At 55.0% G+C, this 17,797-nt stretch overlaps 2 protein-coding genes across 15 annotated transcripts in view; one reads left to right on the plus strand and one right to left on the minus strand.

The window, feature by feature from the left end:
- KYAT1 (kynurenine aminotransferase 1) overlaps positions 1 to 9,174 on the minus strand; it is a 36,829-nt gene extending 27,655 nt beyond the window's left edge. For 3 of the 7 annotated variants that reach the window (XM_021069820.2, XM_003122209.7, XM_084998140.1), the window contains exon 1: positions 9,125 to 9,174. Coding sequence is in view for 1 of the 7 variants with exons in the window: in XM_084998115.1 (XP_084854241.1) it covers positions 4,224 to 4,322 (99 nt within the window). In the remaining 6 variants the exon portion in view is untranslated. Of the gene's footprint in view, positions 1 to 4,223; positions 5,610 to 5,935 lie in introns of those variants that run through there. The other 4 variants (XM_084998115.1, XM_003480618.5, XM_005660504.4 and 1 more) reach the window with 4 other exon arrangements.
- A 193-nt stretch (positions 9,175 to 9,367) lies between these two features.
- Positions 9,368 to 17,797, plus strand: part of LRRC8A (leucine rich repeat containing 8 VRAC subunit A) — a 33,037-nt gene continuing 24,607 nt past the window's right edge. For 5 of the 8 annotated variants that reach the window (XR_014828145.1, XR_014828140.1, XR_014828131.1 and 2 more), the window contains exons 1-2: positions 9,368 to 9,476; positions 12,585 to 12,691. The gene's annotated coding sequence lies outside the window, so the exon portion shown is untranslated. Of the gene's footprint in view, positions 9,477 to 12,584; positions 12,791 to 13,823; positions 13,950 to 17,797 lie in introns of those variants that run through there. The other 3 variants (XR_014828157.1, XM_005660499.4, XM_084997374.1) reach the window with 2 other exon arrangements.

Here is a 17,797-nt window from a genome sequence, read left to right on the forward strand (position 1 = left end):
TGATGCTCTTAAGGTCACTGGTATAACTTTTGGAGGGGAATATAATGATAATGACTTGCATTGCTCTTTGACTTAACACTTCATCTCTTAGAAATATATCTCACAGGGATATTCATACAAATACACAAAGAGTTACACACCTGGATGATTAGTTAATGCAACACTGTACGTGAGAGAGAAAAAAAACTAGAGACAATTTGATGGCCTTCACCTGGAGGCTAGATCAATTTGTTCTGATTGATCCATAGGATGGACTCTTGTATAGACACTAAAAGTAATGTGATTGCCCCCCCAGCATTCTCTTTTTTTTTGGCCTTTTAGGGCTGCACCTGTGGCATATGGAGGTTCCCAGGCTAGGGGTCGAATTGGAGCTGTAGCTGCCATAGCAACACGGGATCCAAGCTACATCTTCGACCTATACCACAAGTCACGGCAGTGCCAGATCCTTAACCCACTGAGCAAGGGAGGGGTCGAACCTGTGTCCTCATGGATGCTAATCAGATTTATTTCCACTGAGCCATGATGGTAACTCCACACCTAGAATTCTGACATGAGAAGATATTCAGGTTACATAAAATGATGATTTCCAAATTTACTACAAAACTACAGTAATCAAAACAGTGTGGCATTGGCATAAAGCAAAACATATAGCCAATGGAACAGAATTGAGACCCCAGAAGTAAATCTTTGGGTTTATCTATGACCAACTGATTTTTTTTTTTTTTTTGGTCTTTTTGCCATTTCTAGAGCTGCTCCTGTGGTTCCTAGTTGGATTCGTTAACCACTGAGCCACGATGGGAAATCCATCGTGATTTTTGATAAGGGTGCCAAGAAAGAAAAAAAAAAATCTCTCCCATAAACAGTAATAGGGCAACTGGATAGCCCTGTGCAAAAGTTGGACCTAGAGTTCCTGCTGTGTCTCAGCGGAAAACAAATGTGACTAGCATCCAAGAGGATGCAGGTTTGATCCCTGGCCTCACTCAGTAAGTTAAGGATCCAGCATTGCCATGAGCTATGGTGTGTAGGTTGCAGATGAGGCTCAGATCTGGCGTTGCTGTGGCTGTGGTGTAGGCTGGTGGCTACAGCTCCAATTAGACCCCTAGCCTGGGAACCTCCATGTGCCGTGGGTGCAGTACTAAAAAGATAAAAAAAAAGTTGGACCTCTACCTCGCTCATCTACAAAAATTAGCTCAAAATGAATCAATGGCCTTGATCACATTCTTGATAATATCCTTTTTTTTTTTTTTTTTTGTCTTTTGTCTTTGTTGTTGTTGTTGTTGTTGTTGCTATTTCTTGGGCTGCTCCCGCGGCATATGGAGGTTCCCAGGCTAGGGGTCTAATTGGAGCTGTTGCCGCCGGCCTACACCAGAGCCACAGCAACGCGGGATCCGAGCCGCGTCTGCAACCTACACCACAGCTCACGGCAACGCCGGATCCTTAACCCACTGAGCAAGGGCAGGGACCGAACCCGCAACCTCATGGTTCCTAGTTGGATTCGCTAACCACTGCGCCTCGACGGGAACTCCTTGATAATATCTTTTGATGGAATGGGTTTAAATTTTTTTTGTGTGTGTGCTTTTTAGGGCTGCACCAGCAGCATATGGAAGTTCCCAGGCTAGGGGTCCAATCAGAGCTGCAGCTGCCAGCCTACACCACAGCCACAGCAAGGCAAGATCCAAGATGCGTCTGCAGCCTATACCAAGCTTATGGCAATGCCAGATCCTTAACCCCCTGAGCGAGGCCAGGGATCAACCCTGCATCTTCATGGATCCTAGTTGGATTTGGTTCTACTGTACCATGACGGGAACTCCCATGAGTTTTAAATTTTTTTGAAGTCCAAACGTGGAATTACCTTCTGTCTCATCAATTCCACTCCTAGGTATATACCAGAAAGAAATAAAAACTTATGTCCACACAGAAACTTGTACGTGAATGTTAAGAGCAGCATTATTCATAAGATTCCAAAGGTGGAAACCACCCAAATGTCCTTCAACAGATGAATCAGCAAATTGTGCCATATTCATACAATGGAATATTATTTAACCATAAAAAGAACAACAGGGAGTTCCCTGGTGGCTGAGTGGGTTAAGGACCTGTGTTGTCACTGCTGTGGTTTGGGTTGCTGCTGTGGCACAGTTTCCATCCCTGGCCTGGGAACTTCCACATGCCACTGTTGCAGCCAAAAAAAATGATTGAATCCTTATAGTGTACAAAGCAAGATATCTAAATTTGGGAGAGTTCCTTTGATGTGATGTTTTTTCTTGCATCACTTCCTCTAGTCATCTTCATTCTTTTCATGGGAACCACTTCTGTCATTAATCTGTGAAAACATGTGCCTTTACTAAGTTTCCCTGGCTGCATACCTGGAGTTTCTGTAACAGTGAATAGCTGTGGTGTCAACATTCCCTCGGCCAGCTGTATTTTTTTTTTTGCCTTTTTTTCAGGGCTGCACCCACGGCATATGGAGGTTCCCAGGCTAGGGATCTAATCAGAGCTACAGCTGCTGGCCGCAGCCACAGCCACAGCAAGGCCAGATCCAAGCCGCATCTGCGACCTACACCACAGCTCACAGCAACACCGGATCCTTAACCTACTGAGCAAGGCCAGGGATCGAACCCACGATCTCATGGTTCCTAGTTGGATTCATTAACCACTGAGCCACGATGGGAACTCCAGCTGTTTTTTTTTTTTTTTTTTAATTACTCCATTTATGTTCTGTTCAAGTTGCACTTTCAGTGTTATCACTCTGCATTTCTGTGCTGCACTTTCACGTGTGTTGGCCACATGAAATGGCTTTTGCTCATATGTTTCTGTACAGTGTCCCATGGGTTCATCAGTGGAAGACGATGAGAGGCAGGCAACACAACTACATGCTTTGCTGTCTGGGGAGTAACCTGTGTGGTGACCAAGCAATGAGAGGCTTTGACAGAAGCAATGTCATTGGTCCTTGACCATTTGCACTTGTCATTTCCATAGCGATTTGTGGATGGAAGAGCTAGCAGTAAAGCCCATACTTTATGCCGTTACTGGCAGTTACCATGGCAACTGAAATGTGACCCATATTACTGGGGATCTGGTGTTATTTAACTAACCCGTGCTACCTGAAACTCGTTCAGAGCAAGGACAGCTTGATTGTGTATTATGTATGTTTATGCGTGAATTATTAACAGTGGCACTCCCTGGGATTGGATTGGGGGGGGTGTCTTAGAAATTTCTACATAGTCTGATTTTTAATTTTTATTTTATTTATTTTTAGTATTATTTTTTGGCTGCACCCATGGCATATGGAAGTTCCCAGGCCAGGGACTGAATCTGAGCCACAGCTGCAACCTATGCCACAGTAGCAGCAATGCAGGACCCTTAACCCAGCACACCACAGTGGGAACTCTCAGCCTGATTTTTTTTTTTTTTTTTTTTGTCTTTTTGCCTTTTCTAGGGCCGCTCCCGCGGGATATGGAGATTCCCAGGCTAGGGGTCTAATCGGAGCCGTGAGGACCGTGTCTACGACCTACACCACAGCTCATAGCAACGCCGGATCCTCAACCCACTGAGCAAGGCCAGGGATCGAACCTGAAACCTCATGGTTCCTCGTGGTTCATTAACCACTGAGCCACGACGGAAACTCCCGATTTTTTAAATTTTTTATTTTAATGAGGCTGTAAAGTTCTGAAATCAGACCTTGGACTGAAGCCATTTACTATTGCGTGACTTCTGGCAAATTACTAAATCTTTCAGAGAATCATTTCTTCTCTTTGGTCTTTTTTTAGGACCCTACCCGTGGCATAGGTGGGTCCCAGGCTAGGGGTCCAATCGGACCTATGGTTGCTGGCCACAGCCACAGCCACAGCCACGCCAGATCCGAGCCGCGACTACAACCTACACCACAGCTCATGGCAACGCTGGATCCTTAACCCACTGAGCAAGGCTAGGGATCGAACCCGCAACCTCATGGTTCCTAGTTGGGTTCAGGGTTAACTACTGAGCCACGACGGGAACTCCCAGAGAATCCTTTCTGAAAGGAGACTAATGAGGGTTCCTGCCTCACGGGCTGTTATAAGACGTCAGTGAGATAACACGTGAAAACCGCTTAGCGTGGGGCCGGGCAAGGAGGCCCCGTCCACCATCATCACCACGTTGCTGTTATTTACTGAAATTTAGTCTGAGAAAAAGTGGGTGAAGCTCTGGGAAAGCCACCCCACCTGGAGAGGGGAACAGAAACTCACCAGGAGACATTCCGGTGCAGCCTCACAGGCAACCAGGATCTTGGGGTTCCCTGCTGCTGGTGCCCTGGGGTCAGGACCCTCCCCCTCACATGCCTCCATCCGTCCGGGCAGCTATTGGCCACCTTCTTGGCCAGAAGGCACTGTGACTAGTCAACAGCAGGTGGCTGACCCCTAGGGACTCGTCTCAGTGACCAATACTCTGGCAGCTGATGTCAGCGGTACCTCCCGCTGGATACAACCTGCGTTGAGTAAAGTCCAAAGGCTCCTTGGCCTGGCCTTTGGAGCTGGCCTGAATCCATGCCCTGTGGCTGCCGTGTTCTCTCCTCTTCCAAACACACCCATCCCTTGGAGGGGGTTTTTCGTCTTTTTTTATTTTTGGCTTTTTAGGGCTGCACCCACGGCATATGGAGGTTCCCAAGCTAGGGGTCGAATCGGAGCTGCAGCCACTGGCCTCCAACGCTGCCACTGCAACCCCAGATCTGAGCTGTGTCTGTGACCTACTCTGTGGCTTGTGGCAACACCGGATCCTTAAGCCACTGAGCGGGGCCAGGGATCAAACCTGTAACCTCACGGTTCCTAGTCAGATTCGTTTCCGCTGCGCCACAACAGGAACTCCAATCCTTTGCTTTTGACTAGACGTTGTCCATCTCTGCTCAAGCTGTGCTCTGCCTGGCAGTGCCCTCCAATCCCATCCCCCGGCAGGGCTGAGCCCTGGCTTGGCCTCTTCTCTGAAGCCTTCTGTGTTTGGCCTGCACCCTTGTCTACACTCAGAGCACCTACGACGCGCCTGGTCTCTGCGCGGAACCCTTTCATCTTCACAGGAAGCCTCCAGGAAGGTGTCACCGTCCCTATTTTGCTCCAGAGGAGAATGAATAAAGCTCACTCAGCTGAGAGCTGGGATTCAAATCCTGGTTTGCCTGTTTCCAGAGTCCAAACCCTTCCTCTCGAAATCCTTCTTTCAGGAGGTGGGTGCTGCTGCCTCTATCAGCTCCGCTGCCCGCAGGAGACCATCAGCCTTTTCCGACAGGAGCCACACCTTATCCAGCTGCCACCCTGCCTGGTGGCTTGCAAGGACAAGCAAGAGGATTTTGGCTCTGCAGCCTGGCCCCCCATCACCTCAGCCAGTTCTGTGTGGTAAGGATACTAGGTGTTACTAGGCGCATTTGGAGTTCCCTGGTGGCATAGCCAGCTAAGGATCCAGCATTGTCACTGCTGTGGCTCCAGTCGCTGCTGTGGCACAGGTTCAATCCCTGGCCCAAGAACTTCCACATGCTGTGGGTGCAGGCAAAAAGAATTAAAAAATAAAAATAGAGGCACACTTGGTATTTGGCTCGAGTCAGTTTTTCTTTCTTTTCTGGCTGTGCCTGCAGTACTCAGAAGTTCAGGGCCGGGAGTTCCCGTCATGGCACAGTGGTTAACGAATCCGACTAGGAACCATGAGGTTGCGGGTTCGATCCCTGCCCTTGCTCAGTGGGTTAAGGATCCGGCGTTGCCGTGAGCTGTGGTGTAGGTTGCAGACGCGGCTCGGATCCCGCGTTGCTGTGGCTCTGGCGTAGGCTGGTGGCTGCAGCTCCGATTGGACCCCTAGCCTGGGAACCTCCATATGCTGCAGAAGCGGCCCAAGAAATAGCAAAAAGACAAAAACAAAAAAAACAAAAACAAAAACAAAAACAAAAACAAAAACAAAAACAAACAAAAAAAAAGAAGTTCAGGGCCAAGGTTCAAACTTGCTCCACAGATGCTTAACCTGCTGAGCCACCAGGGAACTCTCCTGAGTCAGTTCTTTACTGGGCAGGTCTATATGGTGCTGGAAAGATGCTGTAGGTGCCCCCCCCCCCACTTACTGAGAAAACACAATCCATGGCACTTTTAGAATAGGAGCCTAGGGAGGGCGGACCAGGTAAGACCAGTCTGTTACACCAGCAGCCACAGATGATGAAAGCCTGGATTTATAACTTAGATAAAACGGTCCCAGCTCCACTCTGAACTAGCGACAGGACCTTGGTTGTGTCATACCAGGCTCAGCTTTCTCATCTGTACAATGGGGACAATAATAATGCAATCACCCCCCCAAAAGCATTTAGCACAGATCCTGGCCCACTTAATCTTTCAGTGACAATAAGCTATTAACATGGAAACCTCTAAAGCTTTCCATAAAAATCAGTTAACCAAACAGAACAAAAAAATCTCTCGCAGATAATGAATCCTGATTTTTTTGTCTGTTTCTTTGGGATCTAAAAACACAGACTCCCTGTAGGACAAGTGTCTGGTGAAAACTTGTCAAATCTGGGAGTTGTCTTGTGGCTCAGAGGGTTAAGGATCTGGTGTTGTCACTGCAGTGGCTTGGGTTGTTGCTGTGGCGTGGGTTCGATCCCTGGACCAGGAACTTTCACATGCTGAGAGCTTGGGCAAAAAGCCCCAACACTTGTCCAGTCAATGGTTCTCCCCTAAGGGAGGTGACAGCCTGTCTGAGGAGCTATAACAAGTTCACTGACTTACACATAGTTCCTCTTGGCTTTCAAACTGGCAAAGGAGAAATGGCTTCTGGAGCCCAGAGCACAGGTTTGGTGGGTAGGGATCTCAAATGAGATTCCAGTAGGCAGCCCACTCCTTCCTCCTCCTGGCATGGGATCAAGCTCCAAAATCGAAATCTCACTCTGTAGGGCAGTTTTACACATGGCAGAAAAAAGTAATGAAGTCATCTAGGTTTCATGCCAGGATGAGAGAGAGTCCTGTCAGTTTTACAGATGGAGGAACTGAGTCTCAGATGGGGAAAGGACTTACCCAAAAATCCAAGGCCTAGGAAAGCAGAGAAGGGCCCCCAGCTGTGAAGCCAAAGCTTGTACCACTCTCTGGTACAAGAATGAGGGAGTGAGATGAGCGTTTGGGAAATATTTCAGGAAGCTGGCAGTGCCATCTGGGAGTGGGATGTGGCCCCACGTCTGTTAGGTCAGGAGTGACTTTGGCCTCCTGGCTACAGAAATGGGGGGATCACACTCAGCTAGATGTCCCAGCACACAGGCAATCTGATAACCCTGGGACTTTGCCATATTGACACCTTTGCTCCATGGGCAGAGTGTCTGCGTCAGCAAGTTGGATGCCACTCTAGGGGCCAAAGGAATGGGAGGGGGACATCAGAGGGAAAGATTTCTTCATTGCTAACTCTCCTGTTATTTATTTATAACATGCAGAAGTACCCAGCATGCAGAAGTACCCAGGCCAGGGAGTTCCTGCTGTGGCTCAAGGGGTTAAAATGTGACTAGTATCCATGAGGAGGTGGGTTCCATCGCTGGCCTCTCTCTGTGGGTTAAGGATCCGGCATGGCCGTGAGTTGTGGCGTAAGTTGCAGAGGTGGCTGGGATCTGGCGTGGCTGTGGCTGTGGTTAGGCTGGCAGCTGCAGCTCTGATTCAACCCCTAGCCTGGGAACCTCCATATGCTGCAAGAGTGCTCCCCCTCCCCCCGCAAAAAAAGAAGTTCCCAGGCCAGGGATCAAACCCAAGCCACAGCAGTAACCAGAGCCACAGGAATGATAACACCAGATCCTTAACCTGCTGTGTCACCAGAGAGCTCCTGGGCAACTTTAAAACAAAATTGAAGTATAGTTGATTTACAGTGTTGTGGTGGGCAACTTTCTTCACTTCTCTGCACTTACTGATCTGTAAAATGGGGCTAATTGGCATGTAAAGCAGGCCAGGTGGGAGCACTCAGCGTCAGTCATTGTAGTTAGTTCTACAGGAGGGGACATGGAGGCTCTGGGAGGTATGTGCCTGGTCCAGAGTCTCAAGGCTGGAAGAAGCAAGTCTTGGGCTCCAGATTGGGTTCTGGGCTCCAAAGCGCGCTTCTCTTCATTCTACACTATGGTTGCCTCCTGACCATTCCAGCCAATAAACAGTTACTGGATTCTGCTGTGTGTCAGGTTCCAAGTGAATTGTGTGGTTGATAACAAAACAAAAACAAACAAACAAACAAAAAGGCTTCTCAAGAGGGGGATAAGCAAGAATGATGGGCATTAGTGTAAACTCCTCCAGGGCTCAAATTCCAGCTTTTTCATTTCCTGGCTATGCAACATTACTAAGGTCCCTAATTTCTCAGCCTGGTTCCTCCCGTAATGGGGAAATACAAGACCTTCCAGCAGGAGAGCTGAAAGCACGCACCTGTCAGCCCTAGATAAACCAGAACCGGTCATTATTCTCATCTTCCCACTTTATTTTTAACCAACCTGTGCACTCGGTAGTAAATTCTTCCCCCATGTCCAGATCCCCAGGATCCCGGTTCTCCTGTTCGAGGCCACCCCAGTGAACAACTTCTCTCGCATTTATTTGACAAGGCGGCTGGTTCACACACCCGCAGACACCCGTACCCCTCCCCACAACACGTTCTTTCAAAACAATCGGTAGCACTGATTAACGCTGTTCTTTTCGCTCCTTCCTTTTCCCATCTAAGTTATCTTGGAAGTCGTCCCATATTAGTGCGTATTGAACATTTTTCTTTTTAGTGGAGGCACTGTCTTTCAATGTACGGATTCTGTCTTAACGTGGTTGCCGTTACTATTATCAATCTGGATACTCCGAGGGCTCGGGATCCATAGAGCTGGAGTCCGGCACCCCGTTCCAGACCCGGCTCTGCTCAGATTTCGTCCAGTTGCATTGGGTTCTCTCTTCCCCACCGACTGCTGGGGGTGGGGGAGTGGGGGATGGGGGTGCAGAGAGGATCAGCCCGGAAGGTCCCTGTGTCCGAGTGCGGGTCAGCGAGAAGCGCGCGCAACGGCTCCCGGCTGGGTCAACCTTTCAGCGCAAACGAAGCGAGGGGTCTGGCACAATCGAGCTCGGAACCAGTTACCAGGCCCTCCCGCCACGCCACCTGACTTCGGGGCAGCAACGCTCAGGCAGCAGCTACTCACCCCCGCCTCGGCCGCTTCACCCTTCGTCCCCAAGCCGGCAAGGTTACAGCAGTCCCTGTCCCTTTAAGGGGGCCGAACCCCGGCTCCGCTACTTCCGCCCCAAAGCAACATGGCGCCAGCAGGGAGAGGAGGAGGAGGTGAAGGCTTGGAGACTGCGCCCCTCAAAAAGATGGCAACACCCTGGCCGCCGCGTTCGCGCCCGACGGTGACGTCACTTCCGGGGCGGAGGAGGCTGAGTGGTGCAGTGAGGGACAAACAAAAGGAGGCGCCGGAGGGGCGCTGCAGCCGGCGGCGGGACGGCGAGGCGGGGGCTCGGAGCTGCCGGCTGGGCGGCCGGGCGCGGCGGGCTCAGGTAAGAGAGTGGGGAGGGGAAGGGGGCACGAGCTGTCACCTCTCGAAATCCACTCCTATACGTCCCCGGCCAGCTGTCCGGCCCCGGGCGCCCTGGACAGGTCGGGTTCTGCCCGCCGGGGCCGGCTCCCTGGAGGCCTCCTGCCGCAGCTCAGTTCGGCCTTCCTCCGGGTTCCCCATCCCCGGGGTCGCTGGGGCCCCCACCCTCTCCGCGGTGCCGCGGCGCGCGAGCCCCCTCCCAGGCACCCCAGTGCCTCCTTGCGCTCTACATACCGGGAGTTTCCGCCTCGGCTCCCCCAGGTCCCCTTGTCATCCCCTGGGTTCCCCCAGATCCTCACCCCTCCACACACACATACCCCCTTCCTAGAGGTTCCACCTCTGGGATCTCTTCTTGGTAGTTTTTTTTTTTTTTTCGTTTTCAAAAAAGCCCCTTCTCCTGGGCTTCTGACACCCCCCTCTTTCCTTGGACCCCTCCCTCTCCTTGATCCGGCGGGAACTGTGCCCTGATCTGGGGCAGATCCCTGGCTAGGTTCTTGGGGGCTCTCTGGACTGAGATTCCTGGGAAACCTGGTCCAGGGTCCGAGGCTCTGGACCCTACAGATGTCCTGTGCATCCAGATGGGCGGGAGAGCCAGGTCTGATGAGGTCCAGGCTGGAGGTCCAGCAAAGTTGGCTCCCAAGGTGAAGGAGCTGAGCTGCCGGCATTTGAGGTTCATGATGATTCTGCTCCTTTTGTAGACTGCTTCTTTCCCCTGGTCTGGACTGGAGTGAACCAAGATTGAGCTGGTTCTTAGCTGATGCAACTGCTGCCTTTTTTGGGAAGAAGGAGTGGTGGTTGGGGGGTGTCTGGCAACCTCCTCCTGCTGGAGATTTGGCTGGAGAGGGGGAGCAGCCCTTGGTGACCACACTCCTCCTTGATGGAGGCTTCCCTACCCCCCAGGAACCTTTTGAGGATGAAGAGGGAGAGAGCTTGATGAGGGAAGGGGAATTTGGATCTCAACTACAGAGGAAGGCTGGGACAGCTGAAAAGCTCCCAAAGGCCTCTCCCACCTTTTCCATTACGAGTGCTTTTTACCCCTGCCAAACTGTATCCTGCCCTCTGAGCAGACCGTCTGGCAGACAGACAGACTGGAGGCAGGAGGAGGAGGTCCGATGCTGTGATCCTTCCTGTGGAGGGACGGGGCAGTGGGAGTTTGTTCAGAGGAACTGGGCAGTGCCTGTGGCCCAGTCACACTGGCATTGCCTCCATGAAGGTCACGTTTTCTTCTGGCTCACAAGGGGAGGGAAGGACAGCTGACTGGTGCCAGAGGACTGGCTTTTGGAGAGGTGCTGGGGTAGGAATACTGACCGCTGCCTCCCTGTCTCCCAGTTTTAGCCATTCTTTGGGGTTAGCTTGAATGCCCCTCGCCTTCCAGGGGCTGTGGGCCACAGAGCAAGGGCCCGAGAAATGTTCATGACTTCCCCCAGATGCTCCATCCCCGGGACACACCTACTAGGAAGCCGTTTCCTCTGCACACTTTCAGTGGCCTTTCTGGACTGGGGTGGGGGTGGGGCATGGGGTGGACTGCCCCAGTAGGTCAGGACTCAGGTCAGAACTCGGCCGGACCTTGGGTTGCTGCCTGGCTTGGTCTGGACCTCGCCTCTACGAGGTGGAGGAAAAGAATCAGCCTGGTTCCTGACGCCCTCTCCCGAGAGTGGAGGTGATGGATTTTTCCAGGCTGATGGTCTGAGACCTCGTGGGGCGTCAGCTAGATTGGAGGTGGGGCCCTAAAGCCCAGCACAGCATCGTTCCGTCCCTCGACTCATTCATTCATTCCCTCAGCCATCCTTTGGTAAGGGCCTGGCCTGGGCCGGCAGTGGTACTAGGAGAACAGAGTCACTGGCCACGGTCTGGGAGGAGAGGCAGGCAGGAGAACGTTGATACAGCGGCCGGCATAACACTAGCAATGTTCCAGAGGCAGCCAGAGGACGAGGACTTAGCTGGGGTGAATACATAGGGGGAGGTCAGCTAGTGTTTCCTGCAAGAGGAAGGGTTAGGAGACTCCTCTGCCAGGGAGTCTAGAGGCCTGAGTTCTGGGCCCGCCTCTGTCCCGGACAAGTGACAGGACCTCTCAGCCTCCGGGTTGCGGGGGGGGGGATCCCACTCCTTGCTGAGGGGGGTGGAGGTGGAGGCCGGCTCCCCTGGCTTCTGTTCCTCTATAGCCCCTGGCGCTTCACTGCCTAGCTGTCATCACCCTGTGCAGTATTGCCCCGTTGTTGACTGGCTCCCTGTGAGGCTGGGGACCGTCTCCTGCCTCTTTCCCCCAGCCCAGTGTCCAGCATCAAGTAGCTGTGATACCTGCTCAGTGGTGTCAATGGCTGGAAGGCTCCACAGTCCCTTTGTGCAGCCGTGTCCATCCCCTACCCCCCGCCCCTTGCTCCCTTCCCGCTAGTGCCTCCTTATCCTTTGGCCTTCCCTGCCTGATGGCTGGGTCATGCTTCTAGTTCCTGGCTGGTTTGGGCTGCCCCAGCCTGTAGTCCGATTGCACCTCTCTCTCTCCTACCCAGCTTGTCTTGTTCACTCTTGTGAACCGTTCTGAGCAGACTGCCTGGCATGTAGTAGGTGCTCACTAAATGCTTCTTAACTACAGGTGATGGCTGGCTTTTGTGTTTGCGTGGATGTTGTATGTCTAGGCCGGGGCCGTGTCTCTGCCCGGATCCAGCTCACCCCACTGTAGCTGACCTCTCCCCACTTCCGCCTCCAGTCCCAGATCCGGCCAGGCTGGACCGCTCAGCGCTCTCTAGATGTCCTCTTCTCTCCCCTCCAGGCAAACATGTGCCGTTCCTTCTGCCTGGAATGCTCTTTCTCAGCTCCCGCTCTTCCCCAGGAGTCAGCTCAGGCAGCGCCCGACCCTGCTAGCCTGGGCCTAGTGCTTCTGCTTTGTGCCATAGGGTCGGGGCTGCCCCAGCAGGGTCCCGGACGCTCAAGAGCCAGTTGTGACTGTTGACTTGGCATCTCCGCATAGACCGATCCCCTCTCGTCTGTGGCACAGCGCAGCCTGGCACCGAGCAGGCACTCAGACCATGGGTGGCACACACCTCTGCTGACAGCAGCTCTTGGTTCCTCGTAGGGAGGCAGCTTCCATGGAGCGGAAGGAATGCCAGGCCCCTGCCCCGACAGACGTGGGCCAGCCTCAGCGCCGACAGCCGACACGCAGATAGCAGAGCCATCCGCAGGGTAAGGACTGGCCAGCCGCGGCCTCCGGGCAGGTGCCTTCCCCAGCCCAGAGGGCGAAGAGCAGCGTATCTCTCCCTGCAGCCCTTTGCCCTCCTCTGTGTAAGTCAGGGCTTCTAGGGCAGAGGTGGCAGAGACAGAATTCTTCTGTCTTCTCTCGACTCAGGGGCCAGCTGAGGAGCACATGGCTGTCCTCCTCTCGAGGCCGGTGTGAACATGCATCACGGACTCCTGGGTTGTGTCCGTCCGGGTGGTTGTTAATGCTGTCTTGTGACCACGTTTCCCAAGGCATGTTCCGTGGAACAGCCAGTTTCTGTGGTCCCAGAGATCAGGTGACTCTGGGCACAGTGGCTTGTCTTGGTCTGCGCTGCAGGCCTTCTCAGAGCCTTGAAGGATGTCGAGAGGGAGCCAGCAAGTCGTGTCTCCCCACACTTATTTGGCCATGTGGCATCTTTGGGGACGGGGGCTTCCTCGGCCAACTCTGGAAAACGGTTCCCAAAGGCAGGAGTGTGCCCCATTAGGACCCAGACTTTGTCGTCAGGCCTAGGCTTGAGTCCCAGTTGTCACGTGCTCGACAAGTGACTGTGAGCCAGTCCCTGCACCTCTCTGAGCCTCGGCTTCCTCATCTCTGAAAAGAGGATGAGAGCAGCCCCCTGCCTCCCTCTGGGGTGTTTTGAAGGTTAACTGTGTTGACACCAGGAAGGTAGCACAGAGTGTCCCAGAAGGCGCTCCCTAGTTGTAGCGGGTGTGTGTAGACTGCTTTACAGTTTGTGAAAGCGCCCTTCTCTGTGACCCCTTTGGTTATTGGAGGACGCTCAGGCAGCGGCCTCGATCTCCTGTTTACAGACGTGGAAACGGAGGCTCCGAGGGAGGAAGCAGCTCTCCCAAACTCATCAGGAAGGAAGACAGGGATGTGGGACTTGAACCAGACCCTGGAACCCTGGGCTGGGGGCCGGGGGCATCCACTTCCCTGGCCCTCCCCAGCCTGGATTTTAGAGGAAATAGTCTCCTCTTTTTTTGGGGGGGGGGTAATTGCCAACAATTCCCTGGGCATTTTATGTTACCGTGATGTTTTGCTTTTAAAGTCACGTGGGAAGCCCAAGCCTCGGACCGCATCTCCAGAGATGTGAGTGCGCAGCGGGGGTTTGTCCCACGTGTATCACCACCCTTTGCTCATTTTCCTAAAATCTAGTCCTGGTGGAGCTGCTGCGTCTCACCTTGCTCCCGTTCATTTAATGGTCCGCCCTGGCCTCTTTCCGAGGTAAGGGTAAAGCCGTGGGAGAGTCCCTGCCTGAAGGGGCCCTGCCTCCTCACTGTTCTGGGGCTTTCGAGCTGTTTGCCGGGCAGTTACAGCAGCGGGGGTGGGGGGTGGGGGTGGGAAACGCCTGGGGTGTGATCGAGTTGACTCCCCTGTTTATTGGGACAAGGTCAGCCAACGCCAGGCCTGCCCTGTAGGAGTTTCCTGTTGGTTTGGAGGAACTTTCCCCCCACCCCCCGCCCCGGCCGGCCGCCGAGGTCTCTCTGGCCAGCCATGAGCAGGAAGCATCAGGTCCTACTTATCTGAGATCAGAATTCCTCCTCCGTGCCAGGGAGGAGCGGCAGGGGTCGGCCTGAGAGGCTTTGGCCTCCAGCTTTGCGCCCTCCTCTGTCTGCCTGGAGCAGGGCCGCTTGCTTGACTTGGCCTGAGCCTGGCGCCGACTCGCCTGACCCCGGCCGTCCTGGAGCAAGGCTCGGTCTTGCTTCCCTCTGGACGTTTCCCTCGGGTTTTAGCCTTGAGCGTGGACAGGCGAGTTGAAGGCGGGGGTTGCCCCGTGACCCAGGTCTAAAGGTGCTCTGCTGGGGCTGGACAGCCTCAGGATGGGTCTGGGCAGGAGGGACCGCTGGCCTGGCAGCCGGGACTGCCCTGGGGGAAGCGAGGTCTGTGCAGAGATGTGTCCCTCGGCTGGCGGTGCCCAGCTCTCCGTCCTGCCCCTCTCTCTCCTGGTCTTGCCCTGGAGCCTCTTCTCGCACGGGATGCTTCTGGCGGGAGCCCGCAGTTGGCCTCTTGGTAGATGATGCCCTGCTGTCCTTCCAGCAGCTTGGCCGCGGTGGCCACGGTGCCAGCCTGGTGGCATGCTGGGACGCTGTAAAGTTGCCCGTCTTACCCGCCGCTGCCTCCCGGGTGTGGTTGTTCTGCTGTTTCACAGGCGAGGAGGCCAGGGCTCAAGGCATGGGGGCCGTTGCCCAGAGCTGTGCAGCCGAGGGGCAGAGCCAGGACGCCGCCAGTGTCCGTTCACTGCAGTGGCCTGTGCTCTTTCCACCCCACCTTCTGTGGGTCTTTTTCTCCAGGTTCTTGGGCGTGGGGGAGCTTGTTCAAAATGCTGATTCCCTGGACCTGTCATCACGGGCCTGTGGAGTCCGCACTTGGGAGAAGCCTGCCAGGCGCCATGGGGCTGGGGGGCCTGCCTGCCACGCCAGCCGACGGTGACCCTGGAGACTCGGTCAACCCTGGTCCCCTTCTGGCCACCCTCGGTGTGAAAGTGGGGCTGGTTCCCTCGGGCCGCAGATTCTAGCAACTTCCTAATGTGTGGCGGGGCGGGGTTGGGGGGGTGTCTGAGGTTTCTAGAACGGCTTTTATTTCCAGCCGCAAACATCCCCTGCGCTCTTTCCCGATGCGTTTCTACCTCATCTCGCATCTCGTAGTAAGTTCTGTGTTTAATCGTCCCTCGAGGACTTAAAACCTCAAAATTAAATAGACACGGCGCTGCAGCCTCGTGCCCAGAGCAATGTAGAAGTGGCTGTAAAATTCCATGGCTCTCACATGCCACCTGGGCCCCCTCAGAGGTGTCACTGCGAACTCACGCCCCTGACAGAGGCGGCTTGTTGACAAAGATGCCTACCTGTGCGTCCCATCTGGCTGGCGCCCTGGGTCCGGAGCACTGAGGTGGTCCCTCCAGCCGAGCCAGGCCCCTGGGTCCCCAGGAGGAGAGGCATCTGCAGGCTCCCTCTGGGTGTCCCTGCCCACATCCTGTTCCAGGTCTGGGAAGGCGGTGCCGGTATTCAGAGCAGATCGGGACCTGTCTTCAAGGCCTCTCTGTCCCCATGGGCCCAGCCCCAGCCCCTGGTTTCTGGGCTCAACCCAGAGCTGGGCTCCCTTCCAGAGTTCCCTTACGGCTGTACCTGAGGGGCCAGAGGCGCCCGAGGATGGCCTGCTGGGGTTCCCTGCCGAGACCTTGATTCCACGCATCCCTCGGGAAACGGGGGTCTTGTCCCCGGAAGCGTTTCCAGGGTTCTGGGTGCCCAAGTGGGTCCAGGAGACCTGCTGGCCTCTGAGACCGACGGGCACAGTGGAGAGGCAGGCCTGGGCGGCCTTTTCCACTGTCTTCTCGCTGTGTGGTCTGGGGCAGGTCACTTAACCTCTGTGGGCCTCGGACTTCACACCCCTAAAGGGAGCGAGAAAACCCACCATAATGGTTACAGCTCCATTATGGAGGCGTACCACGTGGCGTGGTGGGCCCTGAGCCCCGAGCTTTCTGTGGGCTCCCTGGTTCAGTCCTCACTGCCCCCCTGCCAGGAATAGGCTCATCAGCCTAGGTGAGGAAAGCACAGCCCGGGGAGGCGAAGCACCTTTCCCAAGGCCACATGCTGGTGAAGTGGGGACCACCGCACTGGGTTCGTGGAGACTGGGAGCCGAGGCCCAGGAAGTGCCAGGCGCTGTGCTAGCCCTCCGTCCATGTCAGAAACCGGGAACTCATGTCAGGACCACGCCAGCCGGGCAGGGTGAGGGGAGGGCCTGGCTCAGGGAGTCAGTGTGGGAAGCCCGGTGGCTGTCCCGCACCTGTCACCCTTCACCCCGGCAGGCCACCGGGAGGCCACCGCACCCTGGCGGATTTGCTTGAGGACCAACCTGTTTGGGAGGCCCAGCCCACAGGAGGGCAGTTTGGAACTGAAACTTGCTCCCTCCTCCCACCCGCCTCTCTCCCGTCCCTCCGCTTTCACCGGAAAGCGAGGGCGTGCCCTTCTGGTGGCGTGGATGGACGGGAGCCAGGCGGCGCCCCCAGCCCCCCAGGCCCTAGCTGCTGACTCACCCGGCTGGTGGGGGGGACCGAGTGTGAACCAGATGACAGCTGGCCCTCCCTCTCCCCCGCGGCTCCGGACAGAGAAGGCCCCAGGGTGCTGACCCGGGAGCACAGTCACACAGTCACAGGCGCAGAGCGCTCCCGGACAGGCCAGGCCGGCCACCCAGTGTCTTCCTGGGGCCTCTTGGGACCGGCCCCTCCCCCTTCCCTGGGGGGTGGAAGGACAGCCTCCCCGAGTGTGGTACAAGGGGCGCCAGCCCCCTCCACCAGGATGTTTTCCCAGCCTCTCTGTTTGGCCTTTAACAAAAGGCTCTCTGTGCCCGTGTCCCCGCAGCGCGGCCTGCCAGCCAGGGCTCAGGTGTGGAAGCCAGGTCTCTGCAGGCCCGGGGGAGCGCCCAGGGGGTCACCCTCTGGCCCAAGGGGGCAGCTCCTCATTTCCTTGACTCCCTTCCCCATCCGTGAGAAGCCTCTGGAGGAAATCAGCAACATGGGCCAGGCCTGACACCTAAGGGGTGGCTCTGGGCACAGCCGCCAGCTCTCCGTCTCTGTCCTGTCCTGAAACTCCTGGCCACTTGAGTGTGGCCTCCGAGTCCTGGGGGCCTCGGGGAAGTCTGGTCTGTGCTCGGAGGTGTTGTGCTTGCAGCTCCGCGCTCTCCTGGGTGCTTCCCACTGAATTCCGGAGGGTTTTCCGCTGTGGCAGGTGCGTGGGGTTAATGGTAACGCACTTTCCTCTGTGCCGGAGGTTGAATTGTCCTCTAACATGTGTCTTTTGTTATTTTTATTTCTCACACTAAGCCTCTGAGGTGGGCCCTGACATTCCCATTTTATGGTGGAGGAAACTGAGGCTCGGAGGAGAAAAGTCCTTCGTCTGGGGGCTGAGCTCACCCACCCTGAGGCATTAGGTTCCCTGAGCCCTGTCCCAGCACGTGCTGCCCCATGGGGCGAGCAGGGTGGGCCAGCCTTTTCTCACAGACTAGGCGTCAGGGACTTCTCTTAAATTCACAAGCTTCCAAACCACGCCTTAAGGAAAGTCTTTTGTTTTACTCCCCAA

The sequence above is a fragment of the Sus scrofa genome, chromosome 1, assembly GCF_054392235.1.
Source record: "Sus scrofa isolate SSC_HxYL_T2T_F1_AM1 chromosome 1, Sscrofa_HxYL_maternal_Yorkshire_Landrace_v2.0, whole genome shotgun sequence".
In the NCBI taxonomy this organism is placed as follows: domain Eukaryota; kingdom Metazoa; phylum Chordata; class Mammalia; order Artiodactyla; family Suidae; genus Sus; species Sus scrofa.